The sequence below is a fragment of the Camelus bactrianus genome, chromosome 11 (genome assembly GCF_048773025.1).
Source record: "Camelus bactrianus isolate YW-2024 breed Bactrian camel chromosome 11, ASM4877302v1, whole genome shotgun sequence".
Lineage (NCBI taxonomy): Eukaryota > Metazoa > Chordata > Mammalia > Artiodactyla > Camelidae > Camelus > Camelus bactrianus.
The window spans coordinates 30,033,490-30,056,894 of record NC_133549.1 but is presented as its reverse complement, the minus strand read 5'-3'; the positions used below and the strand labels follow the sequence as shown (position 1 = coordinate 30,056,894).

Below are 23,405 nucleotides of genomic sequence, written 5' to 3'. Positions count from 1 at the left end.
TATCATAGAGAAAGTATATGGGGCTTTCTATCTATAGTACTTCATGATTCTGTAATTTTTAATCACATTGCAAAATTTTACATTTGAAATAGATGAGAAAACTTTTATGCCGCTTAATTAGTAGAGTGCTTATAGTAATCGATCTGTGTTTGGTTAATGAAGTTTCTCACTGGAGACTTTAAAGCTACTATCACTTGCGTACTTTGTTTTAGGTAGGCAGTGGATTTTCTGGAAAAGTCAGAACTGATGGATTCAGATAGTTTAAGTGCAATTTGAGTAGGTAAAAGTAAACCATTTCAAATTTTTTTGGTAACTGGTGGACTGAATATTATAAATATACATGTATCAATGAATATGAGATATTATATATAAAATCTGTGTACATCTATCTGTCATTTGTCTATCTGTCTATTTACCTTTAGACTTCAGTTAAAAGTAAAACTAAATGGAAAGTTATTTGAACTGGATTTTATTATAAAAATCTTGGCTGAAACAGTATTAGTATTTGTATTATATTTTCATTGCAATAGTTGTAGTTTCTTTTTTTGATAATGTATATTTTAATATAAGTTGTATTATCAAGTATGTTTTTGTTTTTTACCTGTCTCCTATCTTTTTCTTCAATAATCCCATTAAATTTTTAAATTCTATCTTTTATTCCTTTATTATTTAATAAAACATTTTAATGTAAAGTATAGGATTAACAAGCAGTCCTTGTGAAATAGACTTCATCTGGGTAAAGATTGTGTTAATTACTAAGGTAAAAGGCAGATTATGACTTATCATTCTAAAAACACTATTGCTGCCAAAAGCCAAAATCCGTTGGCTCCATGATTTTTTTAAGACTCATGAAGATGTTTGAGGAATAAACATCTTTGTTGAGCATTTTTATTTTATTGTTCAGTAAGTATTATGTCATTTTTTTAAACTCCCTTTTACTGAGTTATATGTATTGTAAAGTCTTAATTCTTTTAGCATCATAAATCTTATTCTTACCAATATAATTCTAGAAATCAAGATAATGATTTTTTTTTTCTGTCAGGCACATAATATGTCTACCCAGTGTAGGAAACTTTTAAGTAGGTGGCTATTTGTACACAGTTAATCAACTTTAATTTGGCTATTGAGGGGGAGCCTCTGTCATTTTGACACATTATTTGATCAATTTATATTTTGAAGCTGTTTTAATTTAAAGTGAATCATTCTAATTCTAAACAATTTTTCTTCGTTGTCTTCCATAGATTATTTTATGTTTTATATTGCCAACCACTTTGGCATTGAGACACCCTTAAAATTTCTAATTGTGACTGTAAGACACATACCAGTGTTATGTGATAAATATGCCAATAATGTAGTAATTAAACAGGAAAAAAATTCTTTTGGAATGTTAGGAGTCATGATATTGAGTTGATCTGCATCAGTTTCCAGAGTAACATTTTATTTTGATAACACTTATTCTTTTTGACTTGTAATGCCATGCAATTGAATTGTGACAATAAAAAGAGAAAAAAAATACTACTATAGCTGCAGTGCTAATAACTTGAAAAACAGAAAGAATGCATTGAGCTTAAGTACTTTGTATTCTCCTACAATAGTGCTGCTCATCAACACTTATACATCACTGTTTAAATTAAATTAAATTAGATTGAATCTAAATTACCTGTTTCTGAGTAAATGGGATTTGGTAATTCACTATTAAGTCAATCCACACACTGATGTCATAATTTAGATTTGATTTTTTTTAATGAGAAAGATGCTAGGAATTACTCTTCAATTTGTAAATCTAATTTTCATAGTAGACTAGGTGATATCCTCTTACTAATAATGGTTAAGTTATACAGAACAAAATAGAGAAAGAACAGAATCCTAGTGCTGATGTCTATAATTTTTTATCACAAGTTTGTTGGTATTTGAACATAGAGGGTCATTTGAGTCATTTGAGTCATTTGAGCACAAAATAAGGTAGTAAGCTACTGGATAAATAGGTATTGAAGTAAACAGGAAGTTTTATCTTTTGCTTATGGTTTGAAAAGTGTAAGAGTTATAATACAAATGTGCTGATAAAAATGTCCTTGTATAATTTTTTCCAAATTACCTAAAAGTACACATTATAATAATGGTAAGTATTACTATTTTTATCTGTTGTTATTGTCTTCCAAATTATTATAGGCTTGAGAAATTTATCATGTGTATTTTCAAATATACCTTTCCCTTTTCTTTAAAATTCTTTTTTCATTAAATTTAAGTTGGCACAAGTTCAAGAAATTGTATGGAAAATTGTTAACCAATTTTATCAATTAATACATTAATTCTACTAATCAGAAAATAAAATTTTGAGGAATATTTAAGATAATACTTAACAGACATTCTTAGGGAGATGGAAAGACTTTTATGACAGCTGCAAAATACAATTGGTTATGATAGATACAAATGTTCTAGAGATTCAGAGAAGGAAGATGATACTAAGTTTATGCTATAAAGTCAGAATTGAGTAGTAAAAATGAGGCCACATTGCTCACAAAGCTGAAAATACTATCTGGTTCTATATAGAAGTTTGTTGACTTCTTATTAAAATACTACTACCAATACTCTTCTTTATAAGCAATAAAATTGCATAGATAAGATAGCTTCAGTGTAAAATACGATTTTCTGAGAAAATGACTTATCAAGAACCTTTTCAATCTTTTCATTTGTAAAATAAATCTAAATAAAGAAATTCTCCCATTTCTTTACAATAGTAATTTTTAAAAAGTTATCAAATTTCCTTTGAAATCTAATTAAACTCTTTTTAAAAATGTAGTACGTTCCTCAAATAGCCATAAAACCTTATATTTTTAATTTGCCATCATAATATAATTTGATCTTATAGACTGCCATGTTTTTTATATAAAGCAGAGAAATTTTTTCCTATGTAGTCTTCATTATTATTTTTAAAACTAAAATAATTTTTCATCAGGTCATATACTTCCATTGTATATAGTTAGAAATTTGAAGTTTTTTAAAAAAATAATGTAGCAGTAAATATTCTTTTTGTGTATTTATATTTTATTTAATAAATTTTTTTGGACTTCCTCAGTTTCTTCTATGTAATCTGTTATTTATGCTCTGTATTTTTAATGGGATTATTAAATTTTTGCTTAGAAGTCTGCAAAGTAATCTCTGTTCTCTTAATTTCTTTTGTTTTAGTGGTGATTTCCGCCTTTTCATTTCTTTTTTGTGCGTTTTTGTTTTTTCCCTTTTTTTCTTTTTTTTATTATATATTTGTATATTTTGGTTACAAGTTCTTTGTGTCAGACATATGTGTTGCAAATATTTCTCCCACATTATGTCTTATTTTTTCATTCTCCTAACAGTCCTTCAAGGAAAAGATATTTATAATTTTAATCAAATACAATTTATCAGTTTTTTTCTTGAATGGACATGTTTTGATGTTGTATTTAAGAAATCTTTGTCTAACAAAGATTTTCTGATTTCTTTTCTAGGTTTTATAGCTTTAAGTTTTGCATTAGGCCTTTGATTGATTTTGAATTAATAAGTTTTAAGGTATGAGCTGATGTTTACTTCTAGTATTTGGATGTCTAGTATGTCCAGCACCATTTTTTAAACAGTGTGTTCTTTCACAATTGAACTGCCTTTGAACCTGTTTCAAAATCAGTTGACTCTGTTTGTGTACATCTATTTCTAGTCTGTTTGCTCCATTCGTCTATGTGTCTATTTGTTCATCAGTTCATACTACCTTGATTAATAAAGCTTTTTTTTGTAAGTCTTGAATCACATTGTATAAGTCTTCCAACTTTGTTCTTCTTTTCAAAAATTGTTTTGGCTATTCTAGTGCCTTTGCTTTATCATCTAAATACTAGAATCTCCTTTTAAAAGAAAATTCTACAAGAAATTCTTCTGGGATTTTGATTGTCATTGCATTGCACTTATTTATCAGATTGTGGACAATGGACATCATAATCCTGTTGAGTCTTATAATTAATGAGCACTGTGTATCTTTTTATTATTCAGGACTAATTTGATTTCTTTCATTAGGTTTTTATAGTATTCAACAGATGTGTTTTGCACATATTTCATCAAATTTATACCTAAATAATTTCATAGTTTTTAATCTTTTTTTAATTGGAATATGGTCAATTACAATGTGTCAATTTCTGGTATATAGTACAATGTCCTGTTATCATTTCATCATTTTTATTCCTATCTCCAGTTGTTCATTTTTAGTACAGATCTTTTTTGACTTATGATGGTGTTATGTCCCAATAAACCCACTGTAAGTTGAAAATATCACAAGTAAAAAGTATATTTCATGTATCTAACCTACTGAACATCATCGCTTAGCCTAGCCTACTTTAAACACATTCAGACAACTATATTAGCCTGCATTTGTGCAAAAGCATCTAACATGAAGCCTGTTTTATAATAAAGTATTGGATATCTCATGTAATTTTTAGAAACTGTACTGAAAGTGAAAAACAGAATAACCTTGGGTACAGAGTGGTTGTAAGTGTATGGGTTGCTTAGCCATGTGGCTGAGTGGCTGACTGGGAGCTGCGACTCGCTGCCCCTGCCCAGCCTCAGGAGAGTGTATCGTGCCACGTATCGCTAGCCTGGGAAAAGATCAAAACTCAGAATTTGAATTATAGTTTCTACTGCATGCATATTGCTTTCACACCATTGTAAAGCTGAAAAATTGTCAGTCAGGCCATTGTATGTTGGGGATCATCTCTATATAGAAATGCAGTTGATTTTTTTAAACTTTAATTTGTGTTTTGCAAACTTGCTATATTCATTAAGTATTTGTATTAGTTTTGGGGATTAACAATCAATCTGTCTGGAAAGAGAGACAGTTCTATTTCTTTCTTTCCAGTTCTTTCCAGATCTTCTCCCTGCTTTATTGCACTGAGAGAGAGCTCCAGTGTGGTATTGAGGGGAAGTGGTGGAAGCAGACATCCTTGCCTTGTTTCCAATCTTTAAGGGAAAACATTTAATCTAGTTATTAGAGAAGCCCCTTTGCATATCTGCTCTACTGAGGGTTTTTTTTTTTTAAATCAAGAATTAATGTTGAATTTTTTCAAATCCTTTTTCTGTGTCTGTTGGAATGATTCTTGGCAGATCACTTTTAGTTTCACTCTAATAAATGACAAGGATTAATTTGGCTTGTTGATCCAGGTTTGCATATCTGAGATGAATTGCACTTGATTTCGATTAATTATTCTTTTTGTACATTGCTAGGTTTAATTGGCTAATATCTGTTGAGGATTTTTGCTTCTACATTAATGAAAGGTATTTGTCTTTAGTTAGCTTTCTCTTGTAATACCTGTCTGGTTTTGTTACGAGGGTAGTGCTGGTCTCATAAGATAAATGTTGGTAGAAGTGTTGTCTCCTTTTCTGTCTTCTAAAAGAGGATGTGTAGAATTGACATTATTCTTTACTTATATATGTAGAATTTTCCAGTGAAGCCATATGGACCTATAGTTGATTATACATAGTTGATTATGTATAGTTTATATATAGTTGATTATAGTTGACTTGTTTTGTAGTTTTTGTTGTATTGTTTGAAGATTTTAAACAAGAAATATAATATGTTTAATAGTTATAGTACTATTTAGGCTATCTATTATTTCATATGAGCGATGATATTTTGTGTATTTCACTGAATTTGTCCATTTTATCATGGATGTTGATTTATGGGCATTAGGTTGTTTAAAAAGTTATCCTTTTCATGTCTGTAGCATCTGTAATAATGTCCCTTCTTTCATTCTTGATATTGGTAATGTATGACTTTTCTCTTTTTTATTCATCTGATTAGAGATTTACTAACTCTATTGATCTTTTAAAAAAAAGCAGCTTCTAAATTTCTCAGTCTAATGAAGGCCGCCTACAAAAATCTGCAGACATGGACTCATTGTTAATTTAATATAGGTACAGATGTTTTATATAGAAATATTTATGGATATGTGTATATATACAGGTTAGTATTTATATTTGTATTTCCTTGTTTTGTCAGCTGAGAGAACCCAGAAAAGACACCATGGTAGCAACAGGCAAACAAGCCAACCTGCTGGCAAGATTTTGGTTTCTAATACTGTTCTCCAGTAAAGGGAACCAGGACTCCTTGGAGAAATGGTTGATTCAAGGACAGGGATGGGAAATACACAGGCTGAGCCTAGAATAACTTGTAGTGCCAGAAAGTAAAGAACGGCTAAAAACCAAAGCTCACTGTTATAGGAATATATCAAGAAGATTAAAGAAAATGAAAGAATTCCCAATGGCCAAAAGTGGAACAGGTTCAACAACAAATTAAAGTAATATTGGATCATAATGCAAAGTATAACATATACGTACATGAGTCCATACTGATATAAATAAGTGACTAAATAGATAAATGGACAAATTTCATGTACAGGATCTCAAGGGAGGCCTAAAATTTCCCACTTCTTAAATGTGGGTTGTACCTAAGGGCTTCCTTCCAAAGAGTACAGTATGAAAAAGTATTAAAATGAATAATTTTACAGTGGGAAACAAAAACCTCACAAACACCATCTCAGCCAGCCAAACTTTCAAGGAGAAATTGGCTTTGAAAGAAATTGATTACTTAGAACTTCACAGTGAATCCGAGGTAGTATTCTATTCATGTGATACCAAAATTGCAGCATTTAGATCATCTAAATTATTATATTATGTTATATTGGTTAGAGTACTTATGTGGACCTATAATCATTATAGCCAGAGAAAGTGTACTCATGGTGTCACTGAAAAAAAAACAAAAACAAAAACAAAAACAAAAACATGAAAGTATCCATGAATGAATGAGAAATAGTCATAAAGTAGTTTCCTCAAAGAGCAAACTACCTTATAACTGTGTATTAAACTGACATCAAATATGGAATTGAACAGTATTCAGAACCATCAGATTCTATTTTTATATTGGATTCAACTTAACTATTATATTTACCAATGATTTAAGAAAATAATACTCTTAAAAATTATATAATATTAAAATGTACTATCAAATGGCATTGATCTATTTTTTTCTCTTTCTTTTGCCCATTATTATTATTATTATTTTGTGCCAAATGCACTCTTGGGTGCTAAAGACCAGAGTTGAAAGGATTTGTAAACTTATAAAAAAAATTTCTGTAATTACTTTATCTGATATCAAATAATTTTCAGCTACATCAAAAAACTATATGATTTTATGATTTTTTTGTTTTATTGCAAAGTCGTGACCTTTCCGCTTGGTTTTTAAAGTTTTATCTTTTATTATAATGAAACCTAAGTTCTATGATGCCATTGTTTTTGAAGTAGTTTAAAACTGGAAATTATCCATGTAGGGGCAAAAGCATCAGAGGAATTGTGGGGACCTACTAAATCATCTTTAAAAGCCCTTTCTTCTGGAAAGCGTCTCACTTACACCATTCTGGTCCATTAGTCTAAGATTAATGGAAAGAAGAGAATAGAGAAATTTCAAAGTACCCAAAATTAGATATGTATAGAAAATATTCTTTCTTTGAAATTTTAAATTTCTTTGAATTTTAGTTGTTTCTTTAACGACTATCGGTGCCTTTTTAAAATGCAGATGGTTTTATTACTTATTTAGTAGGAATATATCTGTATGAAAAATTGACATTTGAATAGTACCACATGCTTTACTACAACTGTTGGCTACACTTACTGCTTTGAGGTTTTAGACATAAACCTGATTTCTGAAGTTTTAGAAGTAGGACTGATTAATGAAGTTGGTTTAGTGAACATCATTCTTTAAAAGGAAGCTCCTTTTTGACCACTTAACAAATTATAAAGGAAGCTCCCTTTTGACTACTTAAAAATTGGAGAGGAAAAGCTAGGTTGCGAGGAAAGAATTATGGTTTCTAAAAAGTGGTGTTACAAGCATAAATTGCATATAGACTTCTGTATTAGCCTTCACTCTTGCTGTTTTATATCTTTGATTTATGAATTAAAATCTGAGACTCTTCAAGAAACCTCATAATATGCTAATACTATAATTAAGAACAGGTAGCATTACAAATGCAAACTTTTGTCTTATTTTAAATGTTCTGTCCGTTTTTAAACATTTGTAATAATATTGTTTTTGAAAAAGTAATATCCTTTAACTTAAAGGAAATGTACTCTCTGGACATGTAGATTTAAAGCTCTGTATTTTAACTGACATAATCTTGATATAAAAATAATTGTTTTCCTGTACAGCTTGACCTTCAGTAAAATGAAACTGTTTGAAGACTTTCTATTTAGAACATTAAGATATACATCTCCAGAAGTTACTGCAATTCAACCACTAAACACACATATATAAATTTGCTAGGTTCTTTGCTAGTTGCTAAGAATGTATAGCTAAACATTGCAATGCCTGAATTCAAGTATCTTGAAGTCAAGTGAAAAGAAAAGACAGGAATGCTAATTATCACCATCCACTTTGATTAATCGATTGTAGGAAGGTATAGAACTTAAGAGCTAGGGTCAGAATGCATTGGTTTCCATTTCAGCTCCGCTGCTTGTTGCCTGCGTAGTCTATAAACCTTTATTTCCTCATCTATAAGATGAATTTAATGACATTACCTATTTTATGGAGTTATTCTGAGGATTAAATAAATTAGTGTATGAAGAACACTTAGCACAGTACCTGGACAATAGTAGACACTTTAGTAAATGTTAGCTTTTTTTAGTAGTACTGTGCTAAAAGTGCATGGTAAGGGCAACAGGCATACAGTTGAGGGCCACCAAACAGAACTGCCAGGAAGTGCATCATTTGGATGGGAGTTACCCGGGAGGAGAAGGTGCCAAGGCAGGAGGGAATGGTTTGTGCCAAACCAGGTACAGAGGTTGAAAATGTATGGGATCTTATCAGACTGCGGTGTCAATGCTATGCGTAGAGAAACAAGCAAGGGGCACATTTGAAGATCATTTTTGCTATGTCAAGGAAGTTGGAGTCCAAGCTAAAAGTGATGGAAAAACACTGAAGAAATTTAAGCAAGGGAATGAAGGATTGTGAAGAGGGGGATTATGAGAAACTCCTTCAGTTTTAAAAAGAGTATTTTGTCAGCTGGATGAAGAATGACCAGAAGGTTATGAGACTGAAGACAGGAAGGGAGGCCAGTCAAATTTTTGCATTAAACCAGGAGGAAAGTTGTGCCTTCACTGAGACATTTATTTTCTCTAAAAAGAATTAAACCCATTGAGTTTTCATAGACAATATTCAGGAGTTTATAATCAGGGTAATTTGTGTAATATTTATGCAGAATTGGTGAGTCTATTTGTTCATCATGCTTTTATCCAGAAATAGGTTTTGTTCTATCTTTTAAGAATCATCCATTTTCTATTTAACTGTATTTTTGGAAATATTACTTTATCAGGAATGATACAAATTATATTATCAATAAGCAGTGTGTAAATTATCTATAGGAACTTTATGCTTATCTGAAATGGATGGATCATAGTTGATCTTATCCAGTAATAGTTAATTGAAGCCCCAGTTTGCTTATATTTGTTTTTAAAAGTGAATAAAAACCTAATGAGATTTTGAATTGCTTGCCTGAAACATAGCCCAGTTGTCTTTGAGGTATGACTAGATGACTAACTTCCATTACTCAGCTCTGCTTTTATGTCATCATTTTGAAGGACCGTAATCCAAACAGTGGTTTGAAGAACCTCTCTTTAATTTTCAGTTTGTTAGATGAATTTGATCATTTTAGCACATCCCTTTATATTTTCATTTTTGTATATCTTAATGTTATATCAGAGTTTATGGCAAGCTGACATTTTGCACAGACACACCAATTTGTCCTTTATAATATGAACACTTTTCCTCTCTTACAAAATCTGACATTTTGTGGTAAATATCAAGCTATTAATCTACTTCTCTATCCAAGTGCACTTAATGCAACTTTTTCACTCAATCATAGATTCAAAATGTTGATCATTATTATTTTTAACAAAAAATAGCGTATCTTTAATTCAGGTTTTAGATTTTGGACATGTTTTAAATGTGCATTTGCATTTAAACTCAAATGGACAAAATATATTCCCACTGTTGCTGTGGTTTCAGCTAACTCTGTCGTTCAGCGTGTCACTTTATCGATTACTTGGAGGCACTTTAAAAACATGGGGAAATTATGAAATTTTACCATTAATTGGTTTCCTGATTTTGATTAATTTTCTTTAAATAATCATTGGATAACTTGAATTAAATCATTAAAAAAAGAGAATTTCAAAGGTGCATTTGTGCTGGCTAACGTTTTAAAACTAATTTTAAATTTGACTCAAGTAAACTTCTCATATTTTTCATGGGAATGACCACAAAACCAAATTGAAACAGATAGATTATCTGTAAAGGGCCATGTTATAGCCATAGCATCAGCCAATAGAAATCTTTCTAATTAGACAATTAGAGATTTTAGAGTCAGAAATGTTTCATATCCTCTGGAAAAGCACTCTCAGGGAAGCTTCCAGTTTGGAGTGTTGTTTTTGTCGTTATCAATTTGTCTCACTGTTTTCTAAATGAAATTAGCTAAATGATCACTCTTTTAAAGCAAACTCCTTTCTTTTCTCATTGGTTAAAAAATAATGTTTCAGGTAGCACCATTTATTTTAGATGAGAAGATTGTAGTCTCAGCTAAGTCACCCTCTGAAAGAAATTCCTAGAAACAAATATAGTTAAAAATGTTTATTGTTGAAATTAAGAAACTGAGGCAAAAATAAATAATAAGAAACCATTTCTGATATCTTGGTTTCAAAATATTTTATTTATATTGTAAATCAAATTGTAAATGGTAGATCTTATAACATTTTCCCTGTGATTATAAGTAAATAAAAACATTTTATATAGAAATGCATATTTTTCATAATATCTGAACTCTAATAAATATCAACTTTATTAACAAAAGTATTACTTTATGATCTGAAATTAGCAATTACTTTTGGTCTATATGATTATTGATTTATAAAATAAATGCAAATAAATAATTTTTTACTATTTCTCAGAGTAACATCTATTCCTACTTCCTTTCATTGGCTCTTAATGAGGATATAAGAAGTCCTGTGAATACTCTTGTGGTAAATTTTGCTATCAAATTTATTCACCTACTCAGCAAACTTGCATGAAATGGTTTCTATGTACTATGTGCCAAATTCTGTTCTAGATACTGGAATAGTGCCATGAACAATATGAACAAGGCCACTATTCTCAAGGAGTTTAGATTTTAGTGGGGACAAATATTTTAACTAATGACCAACAAATATATAAGATAATTTCAGATGAAGTTAAAAGAAGTAGCTTCACATAGGGGTGTAGAGTAAAGGAGAGGGCAGCTTCTTCATAAAAGTGTCTTAGACAAGTGTGATACTTGAGGTGAGATCTCAGTGAAAACGAGGCAGCCACGTGAAGACCAGTGGCCTAACGTCAAGTAGAATGGTTCTCGCTCTGTCTGTACTTACTGTTTTCCCTGTAGGTCTTCCCGTTTCATTGGAAGGGGCTGGGAGTTGCTGGATGCACTTTCTAGGTAGAGAAATACTGATAATAGTCAGGTACATTCGCACCTAATGCTAGAATCATTTCTTTCTGCTACCCCTGCCTTTTTCTCCTAACTTTTCTCAACACTTATGATATTTTTAGAAACCAAGGAGTGATTTCTTGTCCCATATAGGTTAATATGTAAAGTAGAATATTTTTAATGTTTTTCCCCATTAAAATTACCAAGTTCTAACCTATTATATTATTTATTTGTTTGTTTGTTTGTTTATATATTTTTATTGAAGTACGGTTACAATGTGTCAATTTCTGGTGTATAGCACAATGTCCCAGTTATGCATATACATTCATACATTTATTTTTATATTCTTTTTCATTAAAGGTTATTATAAGATATTGAATATAGTTCCCTGTGCTATACAGAAGAAACTTGTTTTTTTTATATATAGTGGCTAACATTTGCAAATCTCAAACTCCCAAATTTATTACTGTATAATATATAATTGTTATTACTGTTTTAGTTTACCCCTGCCCCCACTATTAAGAATTTTTTTTTTCACTGATATACCCAAGAACCTGACATGGTGCCCGATATGTAGTAGATACTCAGTGAAATATTTGATGAATGAATACACTGGCACTCCATAAGAGGGGATCTCGAGAGGGAATCTGCTTGAGTTAGTGTTCGGTTCGCCTTGTTTCCCAGTGTTACCAAATCAGCCTTGTGTCTGCCTTCCATTTGAAAGCCTATGCCTGGCAATGGACCGCCTGACACAGTGTTTTCCATAGGCTATCTCCTGTGGAACTTCCTATAGAAAGTATCAGGCAGAGAAACACTTTCAAAGATTTGTACAACACATTGTAATGCTGACTTTCCTTTTCAACAACCAATATCAAATGCTGTTTAACTTGAGTTTCTAGAACACAGATGGTATGCTAAGTATAGAGACTGCTTGTGCCAAGTCTCCATTTACTCTTAAATATAATTACGTTAACAGATTAGCTACTTTGGGAGGTCCCTTTCTTGTTTTTAAGGCAGTTTGTATTTCAGATGCAATTTTTGACCCTATCAATTTCATATCACCATTGTAATCAGTATTGCAAAAGGTAGGAGATTATTATCTGTAACATAATTTGGTCAAAATCTCCAATTACTTTGTACTTTGCAATGTAACATGCTTGAACATGTTACATTGCAACTTAATTTATGAAGAACTGCAGCTATCATTTTTGACAATTTAGAAAATAGTGTTAATTTTGGGAGGTCTAAGTATATCCTACTAGTGGTATCCTACTTTATCCCTTAATACAAGCTGTAGTAATAATGCCATTCATATCTCTTGTGAAAATTTTCTTTTCTTATTAATAAGTACAGATAGATAATGTAATTGAAGTTTCAGAGTGTTTTAGGGCCTTAGTTTGTGAGTGTAACTTGTAGATTCTCTCCTTGACTGCTTTGTTTATTCAAATACTCTTTGGGAAAATTTAGGAAGTTGTAGATAATTTCATGTATATCTGTGTTTTGCTTACTTGCCTTAAAACATGATCTTTGTTCCAAGTTACTTAGTTATGGGACCCAGAAAGGGCAAGCAGACTGTAATGAAATTCTGCAGTACCAACTTGAATCGTGCTTTGCCAATCTAAAACTCCATTTTAACACTGTTGGCCCTTCCCACTGTTTCTGCATCCCTTATCTTGAAGTAATGCGAAATCCATTATAGGTTAAAGAATGAGAGTGGTGATAATGATTTACACTGGAAGTACAGAAAGAAATTAGTGACAAGACCCATATTTGAATATGTAAATATTTTTTTCTCCCCTAAAAATGTGTCACATGCTTTTTAAAGATTTCCTGGCTCTGTTCCTGTCCGCAATTGGACCTTCTTTCATTTGTCTCATTTTCCCTGCTCTGTTCAATTCTGATTCCATTTGCAACAGTTTTTTCTCAATATGGGGCCTGTCCTGAAATAGAGATTTGACTGGTTGCTTTTGAAAATTCATGTGGCCCAAGCTGTTCTAGCTCCTTTTAGAAATTCCCAAGGCCCCTTTGCACTCATATGCTCTCCGATGGGGCAAAACCACTCCCATTTTTACCTTCTGTGTTCAAATTGGCTGCCTGATTCCAGTGAATACCTTAATACCTTTTGGGTTTCCATGCTGATTTCCTCTTTTTACTCCCACACAGACTCTGGCACCGTGTGTGCCTTGTGTTGTGGCTTATCCAGACCTGTTCAGGTTTCCTTATTAAGGGGGAGATACTTTTTCATTTAACTTCATTGAAGTTGTTTTCTGTGTATTTTTTTTTTTTTTGATTTTGCAGTTTAGTTGCCATAGACAGGTCGGCAGAGGTAAATATAGACATAGATACAAATGTAGGTTATTTTTATACGGAGACTCAGGGATATTAAAAGCTATGCCATTACTGCCACTGTCCACCTAGAACTCTGCCTTATGGATTATATTTCTTAATTTCCAAATAGTTAAACTTGTTTTCATTGTACTCAAAATTACAGTTTTAATTCTGATTTTAATCTGATCATATAGTACATAAAATCACTACCATTTAGAATTTTTAAGTAGTTTCTATGCATAATGTACTCTGTCCACTTTTCTAAATGCTCTATGGATTTGAGAAAAGTTTTTTTTTTTTCGTATTTTATATGCTCCTGATTATTTCTGCTCCGAGTTTTAACAGACCTCTTTGAGAGTTCAGTCTGTAGTTGCTGTCTCTACTGCCTCACGTTCCATATTCGCCTTATATTACTCTGTTCAGCTTAACATCCTTACCTCCTTCATTAAAAGTGCATTTGTTTACATTTCCTATGAAATTGATGCTGTCAAATTTAATAGTTATGTTCCCATCCTCATCTTACTCAACCAACTAAATCAGCCACTCCTTTCTTCTTGCAACATTCCTTTTCCTTGACATCCTTGACACAACACTCTCCTGGTTTCCTCCTACCTAACTGACCACTTTTTTTTTTTTTTAAGCTCTAATATTGAGTAGCCTTGAGCTTCCTCTTAGAAGTTTTAAATGGGTCATATCTAATCCTTCACCAAGTCTCCTCACCTTTCACTCTAAATTACGTGCTCATTAATTTGGTTTTGCCTCCATGGCTACTACTCTCGTGCAAGCTACTCTCACCTCATAACTAGAAAAATCCAGTATCTTTCTTTCTAGTGTCTCTGCCTTCCTCTGTCGTCTCTTCCCCATCTAGCAGTCTGAATTTTTTTTGTGTGTGAGAGAGTTAGATCCTGTCACTGAATGGCTCAGCTCGTATAATATATGCCAAATATTTTATCATGCCAAGGACCTAAGTAAATTAATTCCTGCTTGTCATTGTGAACTTATTTTTAACCACTCTGTCCCTGGCTTACAAGAGTCCAGCTCTTGTGGCTTTAGTTTCTCATACATTTCTAGTCCACACATTCTATTCCCTGAGCCTGAAATCCTCTACTAACAGATCTTTATGGGGTTTACCCTTCTCATTATTTGTATATCAGCTTATATGTCATGTCTTCTGTGAGGTTGTCCCTTACTACCTGATCTCAGTCAGCCACATATTCTTCCATTTTATCGCATCACTTTTGTTTTTTCTCCAGAATACTTACCACTTTTGAAAATTATGGTATACACTTATGAGTTTACCTGGTTATTTTCTGTCTCCTGCTATTGGAATGCAAACAAAAAGAGACCAAGGACTTTGTCTTATTTATGGGGGTGTCATTAGCTCCTAGAACAGAGCTTGCTTAAACAACATTTCTTTCTTCATGATTTAAATGACTGATTAAGTTGATTTTTGTCTGATCAGAAAAGTTCTGAAAGAGATACACATGTTAAAATTGTATCCCATAATTAGTGTTATTATCTACTTCTTGTTAGTGCAGATACTGTGTTTTAACTTATACTTGCATTTTTGGTGCATATAGGTTTATTATTTTTATATTATAGTTATATTTTATATTCTTCATGCCATATACATTTTATTTGGCCAGGTTTTGATTTTGAATTTTACTTTACTATTAATATTATCCTTCATTGCCTCTTTTGTTGTTGTTTTTAAGAGCCTATTTTTTTCACAGACTTATATGTTGAATATAAATGTGTCACTGCTATAGATGTGTTTTCTATAAAAAATAAAGCTGAATAATGATTTTTAATGTGCTGTGGAACTCTCTTTTGATGAGGATTCAGTCAGTTCACATTTAGTGCAATTTCTTGTATCCTTTATCTTATTCCTTTTTTTTAAATTAATTAATTATTATTATTTTTTTGTTTTGTGGGGGAAGGTAATTAGGTTTATTTACTTAGTTTTAGAGGAGGTACTGGAGATTGAACTCGGGACCTTGTGTATGCTAATCATGTGCTTTACCACTTGAGCTACACCCTCCCTCTTTATCTTATTCCTTTTAAAATTTATTTTATGATATATATATTATTTAGTTTATTTCCTCTTTTCTATACATTTGCTAACTTCGTTCAAGCCTTTATTGAAGCTCCTTTTTCTTCTTTTTTATTTAGATATTTCTCAAGACAATCAAGTTTACTTTCCTATTCCAGTTTTTCTTAAACCAATTTTATTTATTATGATTTCAAAATAATTATCCTTTTGGCCATTATCTAGTTAGTTCTCAATTGCTGTGTTCTGAATTCTCTTCCCATAGATGTAAGTTACTGTTGCTAATATTGTTTGATGAGCTCTAAGACACACTCATGGATAGTGCCTGGGGAGAAAATTTATCTCTGTCTTTTCCATTTTAAAAGATGTTTTTTCTTACATCTTTGAAAACATTTTCACCTATAACCAATCTCCTGCAGCAATTATCTTTTCCGCAGTCTCTGTATAAGTGCTTTGTAATTCTTTGAATGCTTAGGAGCTTTTTTGGAAATGAATGTTATAATATCTAACTTTCATGTATATGCCAAAAATTTACCCATGTTTTCAACTGGCTGTAATTCTTTATTTTATATAAGAAATGATGATATTTCTTATTTTAGAATGTCATTTCAATTACTTGTACTGAATGCTGGGACCGTTGTGAAGCTCAAATCCTTTGTTTTCCTTAACTCATCGATTATATCCTCCTCAACCTTTTGTCTAATGTCTGAATATAGTTTTTCCATATATTTTATGTAGTTTTCTAGATGTTTAAGGCAGGAGAGAAATCTCATCCCTGTTAGTGCATTTTCACTGGAAGTAGAAATACTATTGCATGTTTTTGAAAGATTTTCATAAGAGACTATTAAAGGAAAAGAAGATTTCAAGACCTTAACTGTTTAGCTTCAGCTTTCTGGGAAAATTCACCTGTGTTGATCATCTCCTTTATACATGACGTAAAAATAATATTTATTATATTATACCTACTATATGTCAGATACTATGGCAATAATTTTATTTCTGTTAATTCAGTTAATGTTTCCTCTAACACTATGATATGGGTGCTTTTATTATTATTCACATATAGGACAAAAATAGGTTAAATAGTTTTCCAAAATACTTAAACCTAGAAAGTAAAAAATTGGATTTTACTGTCAGATATTCTCTATTCAGATGCTGCATTATTGACTAGTACACTATATAATTCTTCCTCAAGAAATGTGTTACAGTATGATCTCTATAATGTTAAGAGAAGTAAAGAACAACTTTAGCTTAATGACTTGTTTCCCCTTTCAAAATTCATTTCTTATTAACATGAAAATATAAACTGAGATGACATTTTATTCTTTGAGAGGTATATAACAAAATAATTGTATGCAGCTTCTCTAAACAAGAATATATAGGAAAAATAAGTTCCCTCAGTTTCTTTAATAGAGTCGAAATTAATTTTTTGACATACAAACTATTATCAATTATATTGATAGAAAATTTGATCATTATTAGGTGAAGAAAATCATTTTCATGTTTTAGTTAGGCATATTTAATATGCCATAGGATTTCACATGAAACTCTTAGCATACATTTCTGAAGTAATTATAGTTTTCTTAAACCATTTAATGTTTTATGTAAAGTTTGTCATCAGTAGTTGAATATATTAGGTGTTATTGGTGATGAAGTTTTGATTCCAGCATATATGATTTATAGTATGGCGATACAAATTTTTTGAGAATTTAAAAATATTGTATTTACCAATGCCATGAAACATCGCTTTGGAGAATAACATAGATTCAGTAAGTTTCAACCATTTTTTTCATTTTGATTTTTCAGATTGCATTCTCACAACACAATACAATCATGGATCTTGTGCAGTTTTTTGTCACCTTCTTCAGGTAATTTGCTTCTACTGACTTTGAATTTGTTAAACCTATATTCTGATGTATGTTACATCAGTCTGCTAGGTAATTTATCAATTCTTTAACCTTAAATATCATACAGTGTATCTTGAATAGTTTTATGTGCTTAAATATATACCACAGAGCAGAGGAAACATACTTGAAATATACTTCTGCAAGATTATTTTACTGTAGTACTATTTATAAGCTATTGGAGTCAGTGGAAAGAGAACAATAACTCTATCTTCCCCTGTCACGTAAGTAATTGAAGCCTATTTTCATTAATGAAATTAGCAGCTCATTCACTGTATTGATAAGGAACATCTCCTAGAATTAAAATCAATTCAGTTATTTCTTAGGCAATATGTGCTTAACAATGTGCTAAAATCTGTCAGGGATGAGAAAGAGTATGTATTTTCTGCTCTCAAAGAGCTTATAATTTGGAAGTACTAAATATGATTTTGAATATAGCATAATTTCATAGAACACTAGTTATCTGAGGTAGCAGCAATAGGTTCATGAAAAGGGTTCCATGATTAAATCACACTGGAAAGTGCTGTATAGACCACAGTGAAATAAGGCTCTTTTTGTTTGTTTTCAACTGACATTACTTCTCAGAGTTTTTTATTCTCACATTTTTAAATAGGCTAATTTGCAATGTATCTTTCTGAAAGAGAGGGTAAGGTTTGTAGTATTTCTCAAAATATGAATACTCTTCATAGTACATCTGTTTTTATTTCCATGGGGTGTAAATAAAGAAACACTGGGCAAGGAGAGGAAACAGAGTTTCAGTTACAGAACATTTGTGTGATGGCATCTGAGATCACCTGGATTAGAAAGGATGCTATTTTTGTTAACATGATTGTGATGTGTACATTGGTACCTGTGTGCAAATTAGACAAACATATCTTCTCCTTCTGGCAGACGTAGCCCACACCACAGCACAGGCTTTACAGGATGCAGGAATAATTTTGACCTTCAGTCACCAAGTTGTCTGGGCTGCTTTGTACAGTAAAGAACTTCTACAACCCAATCCTTGACACAGGTGACATGCCAAGCACTTTCCCCAACACCAAAATAGCCATTATTGGTTGACTTGCCAAGACACCCATAGAATATTTGAATTCCTAATACCTGTCCACAGGGGTTGCAAACATCTTCTGTAAAGGGCCAGATAGTAAATATTTCAAGATCTGTGGGCCACAAGGTCTCTGTTGCACCTCTGCAACCCCACGGCTGTGGTGCTAACGCAGCCACAGCCAATATGGAAACAAATGGGAGTGGCGATGTTCCAATAAACCTTTATTATAAAAACAGCTGGCAGGCTGAATTCCGCCTGTGGACGTAATTTGCCCAACCCCTGATCTAACTTATGCCTGAATGCCTTTAATGACAGGAAACACACCATCTCCTGAGATAGCATTTTCTATCTGCAGATAACTAATTGTTCTTTATAATTGATATGAAATCTGTCTCCCTGTAATCGCTCTTCTAATTTATCCATATGGGCCCGTACATAGCAAGTCTAATCTCATCTCCATTTACAGACCTTCAGTTTTCTAGACTCTATTCTCAATTTACTCATTCTCCGTTCGTTTATTCACTTCTCGTCAAAACCTTTGCCATGTTGGTCACTTTGGTCTGAAAACAGTTATGTTTGTCTGTGTCTCTTAAAAGGTAATTAATTTCCAGAATTTAATGCTAAATATATTTATAACATCTTTGCAAAGTCTATTCACACTTCAAATTTGTCCCTTTAAAATGAAATTTGAGTAAACATCGTAAATATATTTAATGTTTTATGACTTCGTACTTCTGAGTATTAATGGGTATTAAGCCTATTAATTAGGTTGCAGCATGTTTTGGGAAAGTATTAGAGGTTATAATCGAATGAACATTATTTAATGTATAAAAATAAAACAGTTTTTGACAGAATAATATGGATGAAAATACACAGAAAAGTTTAGCTCTGTGTGAAAATTCATGAAGCTGAATACATATGAAAATTATTCAAATGTTTAGGGTTTATTTTAAGCTTTTGAATTTGTGTGCATATTTAAGTTCAATAGCTCTTTTATTAAGTAGAAGAAAGCTAGTTAACGTGTACCATGTCTTAGAGACGATCCTATTTATTATGTTGTCATCATGGACAAAATAATATAAAATATTCTAATCATTGTCTTGAGATAAAATATATTTGATGGGTTTTTTATCATTTAAATTGTTTTCAGTGGTGAAATGTAAATTAGGTAGGTTTAAATTGTGTCATTGTTAAGAAAAAACATGGACAGAATAGTTTGAAGTTTATTTTTTTTAAATAAAGCCACTGTTAAGTTATAAAAGAGAGTTTTAGACAGGTCAGCCTTTATGCACATCCCTCAGTCAGGCCACTTTTACTGCTATTGCTGTTTCTAACCAAGTTATTAATTAAGTGGAATAGGGGAATGTGTCAGTTTTCAGTATAGACGTGGTTTGATGGAGGCCAGTTCACAAATTTGTGTCAGTTTTTTTCTTTTCTACTGGACATTGTTATGGTGGTAAACATGCTGAGTCACTACTTGGGAAGATCACTTACAGGCATAGCCTGGCCCTGATCTTTGCTTTCTGTGCCATCATGAAATAGGTCCCCAAGCGTCTTTAAATCTCAGGCTTTTCATTTATAGAATTAAAGAATGTTGTTGTTAGTATAACATAGTAAATGATTAGAAAGTTGAAAGAAATTATTTTTTTTAAGGCTTTTTTTCCAGTATGTAAAATGGAAAAGTAAGCCTATATGAATCCGAAACGTCTGAATTTTAAAAAGAAGTTAATCCTGGTAAATTAAATGGAGATTTAACTACCTCTACACTATTTAGATTTTTATGCTGGTACTAATTTTCACTGTCCCACTGGGATTGCATGTTTTTGATTTACTGTCTTGACTAGATGGAGGGTGTTTTCAGAGGTTGTGGCTGGGTCTTTCCCACTATAAGAGATCTTACCCCACAGGCCAGGGACAAAATGTAGGGGTTGCTCAACTACCTTGTACAATGTATACACTTGGGAAGTTGGGAAATTATCACTGGGTGAATGCAGAGACACAGTAAGCCCACTGTGAGCCAGAATATAGCATGAATTTATTACCTGGCCTCTGAAGACACCCTCCTCTAGCAGGGGACATGATGGTATTTTGGTCCTTGGGTATCTGTGTCATCTCTAACCCTTTATCTAACTGTAATTGAAATATCTACTTACTCCTCTTGCACTGTGTATACCCAAACATACATAGGTCTCTTTGTAAAAGGATCATACAAAGGTCCCTTTGGACATCATTTTATACACTTTTCTAAGATGTTTCAACATATCCTTTCATCTGTGGACTCAGCCACTTGTTCACTCAGTGGGTTCTGGACTTGTAAATTAACTCATCTGGGAACTGAGCAGAGGCTCATGATTTTCTCCTGGATCAACAACCCTCAGCCTTCATTCCTTCATTCCTGCTTAAAATACAAGTAAATGTTAAGCAGCACCATTGTGGGCTGCCCACCTAGTTTGCCTCTTGGGATGGATACCATCCATTCTTAATCATCCCCACAGCTCTGTGTGGGCCAGCACCCTTGGCTGCTCTTCCAGTCTTGGTGATTATTTTGCTAATTGTGGCACCTGGATTCTGTCAGTTAAGCACCGACCCTTGGTCTCCTTTACTTTGGGTCCCCATCACCTAACACCTAGCTCTGTCACTGCCTCTCCTGTTTTTGGTGCTGGTCTGCAGAAGAAGGCCACCACTGAACTTCTTAGTGAAGCTGGTGCCCCTCTCATCAGCACATTTCTCATGGTCTTGATGAATGATGTGTCCCATGGAAAGTGATCTTCTGGTAGTTGTTCTGTCCTTACATAATATGTCCATTCCGGCACATTCCTTTCTGTCAGCTTCTTTATTCCTTCCTCTTCCATCCACTAGGGCAGCTCAGACATTTCCATTTCACTTTGCATTGGCCATTGCTTTTTCCAGGCTCCCAAGAGTCAATTCCTCCACAAGATTGCTCCCATCCCCTGGGGTCCTCCATAGGGTGTTAAATCTCCTGGTCCTGAGAATTTGCACCAAAATGCATGAATTCTTACATACCCAGGCTTACATTCCACCACCCTTGATCAAATACTACCAAAATCCAATTCAAATACTTCTCTGGCTCCTACCAGTACATGCTGGCCAATACTTGCAGCTCTTTCAATAGTATAATCTCATCCCCTTCGTATCAGGCCAAAATGGATTATTAAACCCTAGTCATCAGTCTGTCAACCAGGAGAGGAGGTCGTGGCAGCTTGTTAGGGGCGCGACCATTGTCTCTGTTACTAGGTAAGGGAGTTGCAGACCTAGAATCCTCAGAAGCATCATCTAGATAGTCCATTCTAGATATTCCTATCCCATCTTTCAAGAGCTCTTGTTTTCCCAACCATGGTCATTGTCTTTGCATAAGAGGACTGCTTTGGCTGAGCATTCTGTCATCTCTGGAGCTCTGTAACTCTAACAGTTTGATCATCAGTCTGCTGCTCATTCATATTGACTTTCCCACTATCAGGAATAAGGGCCTGACTTAAGCTATAAAAGAGCACCTCTAGTTCTTATGTTTGCCAGTAATGTTGGCTAATAGCCTTCAGTCTCTCATTATCCCTCTTCAGGTGTTTATACAAACATAGCAGTAATCAGCCAACTCTACTCTCTTTTGAAAGCATTTTCCTCAGGCCACCACTGGCGAAATCTTTAGCGACTGAAGCCTTCCTCCAGGAACTGTCTGTGCTCCAGCACTGCTTTCACTGCGTCCCATCAGTTTTGTTATATTCCGTTTTCATTTTCTTTTGTTTCTAAGTACTTTCTAACTTCCCTGGTGATTTCTTCCTTGAGCTGTTGATTGTTCAAGAGTGTGTTGTTTAATTTACCAAAATTTATGAGTTTTCCAGGTTTCCTTCTGTTGTTGATTTCTAACTTTATTCTATAGTGGTTGGATCTAGTTGGTTTATTGTGCTGTTCAAATTTTTTATTTCCTTACTTATTTTTGTCTGGCGTTTCTATCCATTACTAAGAGTGGGGTTGAATTGCTATTTTAACCATTTGAATTCTCTTTGTTTCTTTTGGTACTTTTTATCTTAATTTATAATTTTGATTATAAACTAATTTATATCTTGTTTTATATAGACTTAGCTATGTTATTTTGTTAGAATTTCCCTGGGAAATCTACTTTTATTTCTTTCCTTTCAACATTTTTAGTCTTATTTTATTTTAAATGTGTTTCTTATACACCACAAGTATCCGGATATTGCTTATTTTGTTTTAGTAGTCTTAGAATCTCTGACTTTTGAAGTGACAGGTTTAGTGAATTTTCATTTATTGTGATTATTGATGTATTTTAATTTTTTCTACATCTTGCTTTTCATTTTTTAAAATGCTTTCCCAAGTTATCTTTTTTCTTCTCCCCTTCTTTCTATTAAATTGAATGTCTTTTTAATATTCTTTAATTTTTTTCCTTTTAGCAATTTAGGAGTTATACATTTTATATCTTTTTCCTTAATGAGTACCCTTAAATTTTAACATGTGTATTTTTCCTAACCAGTACTGATGTTAATCAGTGTCTTTTTTCTCCTGAATCATAAACACTAGAAAATTTGAAA

At 32.5% G+C, this 23,405-nt stretch overlaps 1 protein-coding gene across 4 annotated transcripts in view; it reads left to right on the top strand.

Moving 5' to 3' along the window:
- The window catches only part of ATRNL1 (attractin like 1), a 631,157-nt gene that overhangs the window by 244,857 nt on the left and 362,895 nt on the right, over positions 1–23,405 (top strand). For 3 of the 4 annotated variants that reach the window (XM_074373561.1, XM_010969913.3, XM_074373562.1), the window contains exon 25: positions 17,695–17,756. In XM_074373561.1, coding sequence (XP_074229662.1) covers positions 17,695–17,756 — 62 coding nt within the window. Of the gene's footprint in view, positions 1–17,694; positions 17,757–23,405 lie in introns of those variants that run through there. The other variant, XM_074373563.1, reaches the window with a different exon arrangement.